Raw genomic sequence first — 12,117 nt, 5'->3', positions numbered from 1 at the left:
CTACTTACTACAAGTGTTGATTCCTTTCTACAAAAATATATATGAGTCAGAAGGGGAGAGACTGTCATGCACGGAATCAGAATTGTATTGTGATGTGAGTTATCTTCGTAGTTTTGTGTCATGTGTTGTAGCTTTCTGAATAATTTATTTAATGACTTCCAATTAAGAGACAATATATCAAATGGCAGTTACAGCAGAGCAGGTCTAGCAAGAGCCATGGGGCCAAAGATGCGCAGTAGCCTAGAGGTCAGATGTAGGAGTGGGGGTAGCAGCCGGCTCAGTTCACTGCTGTCAGGCGTTGGAGTCGTGTCGTTCCGTTATGCTGACATCTAGTGTTCACGTGGCCGTGCTGTCGTTGTTGTAGGTGTTATATAGTGGTTGTGTTATTGTTGTTTGTACTCATATTAATATGGAAGCTTAGCAGCATCGTAAACTAATTGGTGGACGAAAAGTATTGCATAGCCAAAGTCGAGAAATCATTGCAAATGTGTACAAATTTATGAAACGTGAAGCTGAAACTGGAGCTGCAATACATTTAAAACAAATTCAATGTCGTGTAGCGGAAGCCACGGGTTTTATCACTGACGTCTGTCAAGAGAATTATTGCAGAAAGCAGAACGTTGTTCAGACTGAAAACCCAGTTTTTATACGCCAAATAAAAAAGACATAGAGTAAAGAACAAAACGGAGTTAGATGAGTTTGATTTGTGCGTTGTCAGGCGAACTGTAAATGAGTTCCACAAAATCAATGGCGGAGACGACCAACAGTAAAAAACTCTATTACCAGATCCCAGAGAAAAAAATTAATTTTACAGGGGAGTAAATGGTCGTTAGGTAAGGTTTTACACAAGCTAAACTTTCGCTGGAGGAAATCCGTTAATAACAGGAAAGTATTGGTTGAAAAAATTTGTATAAGGGAATACGTTTAAAATATTTGAGAAATATCCAGAATTATCGATCGGAAGGTAGGCCAGTAATCTATATGGACGAGACCTACGTTCATTCTACAGACACAAAACCCTTGAGTTGGAGTGATGGAAGCGAGGCAGGTTTAAAAACCCCTATTAGTAAGGGCGAGAGAATAATAATTGTTCATGCCGGTAACGAAGATGGCTTTGTAAATAATGCACTATTGACGTTCATTTCTGGGAAAAAAACAGGGGATTATCATGGTGACATCAATTTCAGCAACTATGAAAAATGGATACGAACACACAATTAATTCCTAACATACCCCAAAACTCTGTTATTGTTATTGATAATGCACACTACCACAATGTGCAGTTGAACCAGCTCCCACGTCGTCAACTTTAAAGGCAGACAAGATACAGTGGCTATCAGAACGAAACATACACATTTCTAAAGAAATCTTAAAACCAGAATTGTACTCAGTTATTAAAGAAAATAAACCAAAGTACAAAGTACAAAAATGTTTAAAGTAGATTCTATTCTGGCAGAAGCCGGCCATTCTGTGTTAAGGTTACCACCATACCACCAAGATTTTAAATCCTATTGAAATGGTATGGAGTTTACTTAAGGAATGTGTAGCCAAACGAAACGTTTCGTTTAAATTAGCTGAAGTTCAGCAACTGGTCGTAGAGATATGTAGCCAGATAACACGAGAACAGTGGAGTTTCTCGTGTGAACCATGTAAAAAAAGTGGAATTGGATTACTTGGCATTAGAGCCGGAAATCGACGAAATTAGTGAACAAATAATAATTAATTTGGGAGAAGATTCCGACACAGAAGATGACAATGATGACAGCCATCCAGAAAGTGATGATGAAATGGATGACGTGGACTTGAGTGGAATAGAACCCTGATTTAAATAACTGTAAGTTTTTTTATTTTATTTAAATAGTTTCTAGGATTTTATATAGGCTAGATAATATTATTTCGTCTTATATAGTTTAAAGCCATAGATGATGTAATTACTAATATTAATGTATAAGTAGTTATGACGGCGGTTAGAATGTCGTATCTGTGAATAGTGGTTGCTTGTGAGCACATCGGCGCCGCTCGGCGAGGCCAGGCAGGCGGCTCAGTGCTTCCTCCCTCTCGCCCCTCTATGCCCTACTCCACTTCCCCTCTCGCGCCGGTCACGGCTCTTGCTAGACCTGCTCAGTTATTATCAGTAAAAACAACTGGATATACATTTTGCATAAAAGGACATTAATTTTTATTTACAATTATCATCTCATACATAATTTGCAATTGGATATTATTATAATTTAAATGTGATATCATTGCCAAAATAAAATCATAAAAACATCCACTTTTCTTTTAAAAGTTTGACTGTGACATATCAATACTCATCTACGGTGTACACAGTGATATACAATATCTTATATTTAATAACAGAAAATAGAAAGATATTTCACATGTATATCGCTCAAACAACAGAGATGACCACGACAGTGTGCCCTTCAACCATCAATGTTATTGTCTCTCAAGCGTGATTTTGTTTATATTTTTGTTATGACTCAACTCACATTTACAATTTTATCATAAGTAGTAGAAAGGCAGTTATAAAAGATGGGCACTAAAAGTCGGTTTCCTTAATCCATTTTCAAACCAAATATAAATTGTAATACTGAGACTGTAATACACTGAATGCCACAGTGACAGGTTTTTATACCAGTTGTATTTGTATATATGTGGTGTAGCTGTGGTTACCTAGTAAATTTAGTCGCTAGCGGTATATCACAATGCCGACCAATATGTATATAGACATCAGAAAATCATCTGCTACGGAAGTTTCAGAAGTGTAGTTAAGTCATGATCTGCAGAACAAGTGGACATCGATACCAAACAGCCCATCATCATCCCCAGAAGGCCATCATGAGTAAAGTAATCGGTTACTTGATCTTAAATATTTTATGTTTGCCTTTAAGATGATACCTTACTCAAGAAAAGAATTATGCCACCACGACAACACAAATACAACGCAAATATTGCATACAAGCAGAAGACAAAGCAGAGCTTAAGGATTGGACTATCGAATCGAGAATTTCTGAGCAGGCTCCAGTAGTTAGTTTCCAAAGAATGTCAAAAGTTAGGAATCTCCTTTCAGGATCCTGAAGAGTTAAATCGGCGAATTAAGTCGAGCCTTTCTTAGAATCCTCAGGGATGATGTTACATGCTCAAGAAGACCACTATGGGTGTTGTGATGACCGAGGAAACCATTACCACTACTACTCAGTTGAAACAACCATCTACACAATTATAGCATTCATTTATTTGTATTGTAGTGCCCACCAATCTTGTAACCATTACCACTACTACTCAGTTGAAACAACCATCTACACATTCATAGCATTCATTTATTTGTATTGTAGTGCCCACCAATCTTGTAACCATTACCACTACTACTCAGTTGAAACAACCATCTACACATTCATAGCATTCATTTATTTGTATTGTAGTGCCCACCAATCTTGTAACCATTACCACTACTACTCAGTTGAAACAACCATCTACACATTCATAGCATTCATTTATTTGTATTGTAGTGCCCACCAATCTTGTAACCTAGTAGATGAGTTTGGCTTAGCTAATAATTTTGATTCTTGTGATATATTTGTAATCAAAAATGAAATTCAAAAACAACTGAATCTTTAAATGAAAATCGTAAGAATGCAAGTAACTCTGTTAAAATTTATCATCAAAACTTTAAGCACTTGCCTTGAAGGCTGGAATGCTTGGAAATTACAATAAGTGATTTGAATCCTGACTTAATAGTCTTGAATGAACATAACATGAGTTAACTAGGCTAAATATAAAACAATATAAAATACATTCATTTTTTCAGGTTCAAAAACAGTTGGAGGGAGTGTATTAATTCTTGGTAAAAATCAAATTTAAAAACCTTGAACTCGCTATTTTGAAAAATATTTGATTGAAGAAAAAGAATTTGGATGTTGTGTAGTGGAATATAAACCTGGTAACGCTTGCTTTGTATTGGTGGGTGTTTATCGATCTCCAAATTGATTGGTTCCGTAATTTCTTTTGGACTATGCATCTATGGAGCTACATCATAGTTCAATCTAAATAGAATACTTTTATTACAAAAACATGCTGTACGTAAAATGTTAAGTATAAATTTGAAAGAGTCAGTAAGGGATGAGTTTCCTCACTTGGGAATAATGACACTGTACAATCTGTATATTTACCAAGCCATCCTTTGTTATATAGTTCAAATAAATAGCCTATATTGCTGTATTGCCTGCTGGTGCTAACCACGGGTAATCGACTCACTATTAAGACAACATAGCCATTGAGACCCACAAATTAGAATTAGAATTCTTTAAGAAGAAAACGACCTATTTAGGAGAAAATATCTAAACAAATTACCATCTGTAATTAGAAATGACTGTATTTTTTTTTATTTTAAAAAGTTCAAAAGACACTTAAAGAATATTTTATTGCTAAACCTTTGTATGAGTTTTCAGAATTTATTGAGTAATAGGAAATGTAAGTTTTAGAAACAAGAGTCTGTTAAATAGGTGCAATCTATGTTTATTAATTAGTGTTATGTTATTATAGGTATAAAATACAAATTTTATCAATATGACACCATTCAATGTACAGACTATGTACTTTTATGAATGAAGTTGTTTTCAATTCAATTCAATCAATACAAGAACAGCTGTGGATCAAGCCAGAACATGTTCATTAGATTTATAATGAACATTAAATCCTTAATGCTCCTTAAGACTCCTTATACAAGAGCACATTGGTTGGACGATTTGTTTTAAACAATTCCAGTTGTCCAAACGATCATCATGAGAGCGGCCAAGTCATTCAAACAAATATTTACTTGGAGAACTGAACGGGTTTCTACCAGCTGCCGTCAAACCGATGCCATTCTGAGGACAAGAACTGACCTGTGTTGGGAATTCAGCCGAGGTTTGGATATGACCATGATATCAAATTTAACTTTCTTCGTTTTAACCTATCTAATTTGTCGAGCAATAATTTGGAAACTGAACTGAAAGTTAAAATGATCGATTGTCCGACTTTAATGATCGATATTTAACAAGGTGACTATGCTATCTGTAACCAATTTGGTGACATCGTTACACACACGTTGTTGTTCTTCATTCATAGTTTCACGGATCACGTCACGTAGAGTATGTTGGGATTAATCAACTCTTGATCCCAAGAGGATGTCATGTTATTTCTTGATTTTATACTTCTTTACAGATAGAAATATTGTTTTTTAGATGTTAGCAGTTTTAGTCAACGAATTACACATCAGGACTCTTGAGTGTAAAGCTACAAAAATTAGCAAGTAAATATTACTATGAACTATAATTTATTGTAAACTTCAAGTGTTTTCAATATAAGAATCATTATACTGAATAAAGAAATAGAATTCATGTTATAAGAAAAGTAATTTAAGGCTTACGTGGAGTTCACATTAATAGCTTTAGGTGAATTTGCAATCTTCTTCAGTGTATATGAGCCTCTCTGACTCTCTGTTGCCAGCTTGTCTACAATAGCTTCAAGTTCTGCATAAACCTGTAACAAAAGTAGCAAATTGTAGGATTGATACATACATGACATTTAATAAGTAATAAATTAATTATTTCTAAGAGGTTTAAGTTATACTAAACAAACACCGGATTATGTTTGCGGTGAATAAGACTTTTGATTTTTTTTTTGGGCTATTATCAGAATCAGAATCTCTTTATTCCATAAACATCAAGTTTAGAAAGTATGTCATATTAACTTAAAACAATACAATGTTAAATATTTGTAGTTTCATAATCTCTGTACAAAAAGTCATCAATGGATTAAAAAGATTTGTCAATGAACCAGTCTTTCAGTTTATTTTTTAGACTTATAGACTATTCTTGAGACTTGTTGGTAGGGCATTGAAAAACTTTGCTCCGGCATAGGACGGCTTTCTCTGGAAGAGTTCTAGGCGATGTGCAGGTAGAGTAAACTGTTGGGAATGTCTTGTATTATGTTGATGGATGTGGTTAAATTTCTGAAGATTCTCTTGTACAGCATACATAATTACTTCAGTTATATAGATGGAGGGTACTGTGAGTATTCCCCATTTCCTGAATGCATCCTTGCATGACTCTCTTGGCTTCAGCCCAGCAAGAATCCTTACAGCACGCTTTTGTAGGACTAAAACTCTCTGCAGATTCCCTCCTGATGTGCCTCCCCAAACCAAAATTCCATATCTTACACGACTTTCAAAAAGTGCATACGATGCGAATTTAACTGCCTCTACAGTGGAAATTGTTCTAGTTCTTAGAATTGCATACAAAGCTGATCCCACTTTGCTACATAAAAATTCCACATGGGTAGTCCACGACAAGCATTCATCTATAATTACACCCAGATGTTTTGTTGTATAGACTTGCTGTAAGTTTGGCAGTGGTGATAGCTTGTCTTTCTTTCCTCCCAGTATAAGTTGTTTGGTCTTGGTTTCGTTGAAAACCAAGCCATTCTTATGACAGTATTCTTGTGCTAAGTTAACAGATATAAAACTTTTTATTTCTAGTTGCTCTGTGGCGCTATCACAAGTCAGCAAACTGTGTCATCAGCAAACATTACAGCGTAACTATAGTCTTGAACATATTTTCGAAGGTCAAGGGTGAAGAGCACAAACAGGACTGGTCCTAGGACAGACCCTTGGGGGACACCTCTCTCCATAGGTGCTCTCTCAGATTTAACAGTTCTCGTTTCTCCATTTTTCGTTTCTTTTAGTTCAACAAGTTGGCTTCGGTTAGAAAAATAGCTGCAAAACCATTTTGCTGCCACACCATGCACTCCCAAGGCTTTTAATTTGGATAGAATTAAATCATGTCCAAGACAGTCATATCTGCCTGATATGAAGCCATGTTGCCTTTTGACTAGTAAATCATTTTGTGTTGAAGTGCTCAATGAATCTATTAAGGACTACCCTTTCAAATATCTTAGAAACAGTGGGTAATAAAGAATGGGCCGATAGCTTTGGACTACCTGTTTGGAGCCTTGTTTGTGCAATGGATACATTTTTGCGATCTTAAAACAGGAGGGAAAAATGCCTTCAGCCATAGATCTGTTGATTACTTGTATCAGAGGATAAGAAAGTTCTTTGCAATATTTTAGCCGTCGTGATGGAATGTTGTCAATACCTGAAGACAGTGTAGGTTTCAATGGTGTTAAAATGTTGTGTATTTCCTTAAAAGTTGTGGGTTTGAGATTTTCGAGATGACTGCCTACTCTCCATGAGGTATTATTTGACAATATGGGGGGTATTATTGGCTGTTAACCCCTTCAAAATAAGCTCCATTTGAGTTGATACATCAAACCCAGTGTTTTTTCCTTGACTGTAAAGTGTAAAAAAAAAACAGCTTCTCTGGAAAGCTATGGAGAACTTACTGGGGTTTTTTCCTATGTCTTTAACACTGTCAAAACAGTGACTTTCATATGCATTTTCATTTTTAAAAAGAGAGAAAAGTCACAAGGGGCTAAATATGGCAAATAGACAGGATGTGGAACGGTAACCATGTTATTTTTGGCCAAAAACTGTGATTTTTCATGGAACCCTGAGCTGGAGTAATGTCATGATGTAACAGCCAGTTTTTGTCTTTCTACAAATCAGGCATTTTTCAACGTACATTATATTTTCCTTCAACACCTCAAAATATCTTAATAAAAATCAGAGTTTACTGTAACACCAGGTGGCACGAACTCACAATGGACAATACCTTTAATCCCAAAAAGATCCACGAGCATTGTTTTTATTGCACTTCTCACTTGTTTTGTTTTTTAATCGGTCTTGATTGTGAACTTTTCCCAGTGACTGCTGTTTTTGTTCTGGATCATAACCGTAAAACCAACTTTCATCACCAGTTATGATCCTGGATTTATATCTGATTTATATGTGGGGATTACTTTCAGATGTCTCTGAGTTCACTGCACACATCAACAAGTTGTTGTTTCTGATCGATCAAAAACCTAGACACAAATTTTGCAGCAAATCGATGCATGTCTAGATTTTTTACCATTTCCATAGCTAATACTGACACTAGAAGTAGTGACTTAAATGACTTATGTAGATAAGTCATTAAGTCACTACTCAGCAGGGGCTACTGGTGCGCCGGCTTGTACAGTCATGTCCAAAAGAAATGGCTAGTACAGTCTGGGAATTTTCTGATACCATCTTCGCTCTTAATTGCAATACGCCAAGGAGAGCGGATAACCATGAACTATTAAGGTGTGCCAATGACTTCTACCTGCCAGCGCACAGGACACCCTCTACATCAAGATGTCCTACTACACTGGTACAAGATTTCTCAACCTACTTCATCCTAACATCAAGATTGGGAATCAAGAGACATTCAATAAACGACTGGCCAACATGCTTGTAGAGAAGTCCTCGTACACTGGTACAAGATTTCTCAACCTACTTCATCCTAACATCAAGAATGGGAATCAAGAGACATTCAATAAACGACTGGCCAACATGCTTGTAGAGAAGTCCTCGTACACTGGTACAAGATTTCTCAACCTACTTCATCCTAACATCAAGAATGGGAATCAAGAGACATTCAATAAACGACTGGCCAACATGCTTGTAGAGAAGTCCTCGTACACTGGTACAAGATTTCTCAACGTACTTCATCCTAACATCAAGATTGGGAATCAAGAGACATTCAATAAACGACTGGCCAACATGCTTGTAGAGAAGTCCTCGTACACTGGTACAAGATTTCTCAACCTACTTCATCCTAACATCAAGATTGGGAATCAAGAGACATTCAATAAACGACTGGCCAACATGCTTGTAGAGAAGTCCTCGTACACTGGTACAAGATTTCTCAACCTACTTCATCCTAACATCAAGAATGGGAATCAAGAGACATTCAATAAACGACTGCCCAACATGCTTGTAGAGAAGTCCTCGTACACTGGTACAAGATTTCTCAACCTACTTCATCCTAACATCAAGAATGGGAATCAAGAGACATTCAATAAACGACTGGCCAACATGCTTGTAGAGAAGTCCATCGTACACTGGTACAAGATTTCTCAACCTACTTCATCCTAACATCAAGAATGGGAATCAAGAGACATTCAATAAACGACTGGCCAACATGCTTGTAGAGAAGTCCTCGTACACTGGTACAAGATTTCTCAACCTACTTCATCCTAACATCAAGAATGGGAATCAAGAGACATTCAATAAACGACTGCCCAACATGCTTGTAGAGAAAGTCCATCGTACACTGGTACAAGATTTCTCAACCTACTTCATCCTAACATCAAGAATGGGAATCAAGAGACATTCAATAAACGACTGGCCAACATGCTTGTAGAGAAGTCCTCGTACACTGGTACAAGATTTCTCAACCTACTTCATCCTAACATCAAGAATGGGAATCAAGAGACATTCAATAAACGACTGGCCAACATGCTTGTAGAGAAGTCCTCGTACACTGGTACAAGATTTCTCAACCTACTTCATCCTAACATCAAGAATGGGAATCAAGAGACATTCAATAAACGACTGGCCAACATGCTTGTAGAGAAGTCCTCGTACACTGGTACAAGATTTCTCAACCTACTTCATCCTAACATCAAGATTGGGAATCAAGAGACATTCAATAAACGACTGGCCAACATGCTTGTAGAAAAGTCCATCTACACTGGTACAAGAATTTTGCTCTATTTCTACCTAATTATGAATTATAAATTGTTTAATTATCTTGACTTTATACTAATACTTTGCAATATTTTTGACATACATACATCATGTAACAAATATGTATAATGATGTCAATTTATGTCTTGCAGATGTTGAATAAAGTATTCTTATTATGATTATGTTTAGGAACGTTTCTTAATTCTTATAAAGAAATAAAAACCAAACACAATGTTTTTTATGAACTCTACAGGTATATTAAAAAACAAACAGTTAGTGTTAGCTAAAGCCAATTCCCTTATTTAACTCTTTGAATGCCATCACTTTGAGTTGATATATAGAATACTGATGCTATGAAGTATTAAAAATCTAATCAAAACGTTTCATATTTTTTCAACTAAAAGAATTGAAATCATACATAATGTATTTTACAAACTAGTTTCTGTAACATTTTAAATTTGGTAGAAGGCAAATATATATCTTATACATAAAACAGATAATCTGTATTCATAACAGACATCTGTTAGATTTAATACTTATATAAAATAAAAGCAGAAGAACTGTATTTAATGGGTTTAAGAATTCTAACACCAGCAGATCTGTAGACCCGAGTCTCAGTTGTTGTAACATTCAGTACAGTGCTGTTCTTGTACGTTAACAAGTGCAGTGAGTGTTTTGTAATTATGTTTTTTTTGTAGTAATTGATAATGTGATCTGTAGACCCGAGTCTCAGTTGTTGTAACATTCAGTACAGTGCTGTTCTTGTACGTTAACAAGTGCAGTGAGTGTTTTGTAATTATGTTTATTTTGTAGTAATTGATAATGTGATCTGTAGACCCGAGTCTCAGTTGTTGTAACATTCAGTACAGTGCTGTTCTTGTACGTTAACAAGTGCAGTGAGTGTTTTGTAATTATGTTTATTTTGTAGTAATTGATAATGTGATCTGTAGACCCGAGTCTCAGTTGTTGTAACATTCAGTACAGTGCTGTTCTTGTACGTTAACAAGTGCAGTGAGTGTTTTGTAATTATGTTTATTTTGTAGTAATTGATAATGTGATCTGTAGACCCGAGTCTCAATTGTTGTAACATTCAGTACAGTGCTGTTCTTGTACGTTAACAAGTGCAGTGAGTGTTTTGTAATTATGTTTATTTTGTAGTAATTGATAATGTGATCTGTAGACCCGAGTCTCAGTTGTTGTAACATTCAGTACAGTGCTGTTCTTGTACGTTAACAAGTGCAGTGAGTGTTTTGTAATTATGTTTATTTTGTAGTAATTGATAATGTGATCTGTAGACCCGAGTCTCAGTTGTTGTAACATTCAGTACAGTGCTGTTCTTGTACGTTAACAAGTGCAGTGAGTGTTTTGTAATTATGTTTATTTTGTAGTAATTGATAATGTCGTTTGCAGTGTAAAAGGCATTATTTAGTGTAACAAGTCAAATGTCTAATAACCACAGAGTAATTCAGTGTAGTAATAGGTAAAAATTGTGTATAAGTAACTGTTTAATTTTTAGGCCTAACCGTTATTGTGTAACCAAATTGTGTTTGTACTGATTTAATTTATTTATAATGTTTACAGTGTATTAAACACTCTGTAACTATAATACGTTTTTCTTATTTTCTTACCTAATTTATTAGAATGTGTGAATTTTTTTAATATCACATTTCTTATAAAAGTTAAAAAAACATGTTTATAAAATAAGAAATATACATTACACATTTTCTTTTTACCAGTATATTCACTACTACTTTCAGCATTATCTATTTCTTTTAAATGATTAAGTACACCAACTATATGTTAAGGCCATGAGTTAAATTTTGTTTACTCTTATTTTGCATTTCTTTTGAACACTGAAAAAAAACATAGAAAACTTTATGTTATGTTATGTTTTCTTCATAATGTTACTCTTCATTTACTTAAATGAAGAGTAACATGAAATGTATACTTATACAGATATGCAATGGACAATAGACATATGACTACGTTTAAGTGACATACAGTATTGTTTATGAGCTTTTGAAAATTTGATTGTGCTCCACCAAAAATATGTTGCCTTTCGAGCAATTTTCAATGTTAAATGTTGGAATGTTTGTGTAGGGTTTTATGTTTACCTTGGCTGTCTCCGAGTGAAACACCTGCTCTGCTGCGAACAATGTCTGCAAGTTGGTGACAAGGAATAGCACTCGTGAGTCATGCAGAGCTGGCAACTCGTCATGTAACTCGCTATTCAGCTGTTCGTATGTTCGCTTGGCCTCCTCCAGCTGCTCCCGTGCCTTCGCCACCTTGATCTCATCTCGCTTCTTCATGGTGCCACCGCCTTGCAGCGATTGACTATGGTGGCGTTGACTATCGTAGTCCACCAGCTTGCGACCCCGCTTATCGATCTTTTTCTGAGACAAGAAGTTTCAGTTACATCTTGTGCTTTTAATACAAAGGAAGCTTAGATCTCAACAATGTCAAACTAC

General features: G+C 35.6%; 1 protein-coding gene across 5 annotated transcripts in view; it reads right to left on the bottom strand.

Annotated features, from left to right (window-relative positions):
* The window catches only part of LOC124369985 (myc box-dependent-interacting protein 1), a 161,784-nt gene that overhangs the window by 30,985 nt on the left and 118,682 nt on the right, over window positions 1-12,117 (bottom strand). For all 5 annotated transcript variants that reach the window (XM_046828230.1, XM_046828229.1, XM_046828233.1 and 2 more), the window contains exons 4-5: window positions 11,764-12,042; window positions 5,411-5,523 (exon numbers count right to left, since the gene is read on the bottom strand). In XM_046828230.1, coding sequence (XP_046684186.1) covers window positions 5,411-5,523; window positions 11,764-12,042 — 392 coding nt within the window. The remainder of the gene's footprint in view (window positions 1-5,410; window positions 5,524-11,763; window positions 12,043-12,117) is intronic.

This window comes from Homalodisca vitripennis, chromosome X (assembly GCF_021130785.1).
Source record: "Homalodisca vitripennis isolate AUS2020 chromosome X, UT_GWSS_2.1, whole genome shotgun sequence".
Taxonomy (NCBI): domain Eukaryota; kingdom Metazoa; phylum Arthropoda; class Insecta; order Hemiptera; family Cicadellidae; genus Homalodisca; species Homalodisca vitripennis.
The sequence above is the reverse complement of the archived record's forward strand: the minus strand, read 5'-3'. Positions and strand labels throughout refer to the sequence as shown.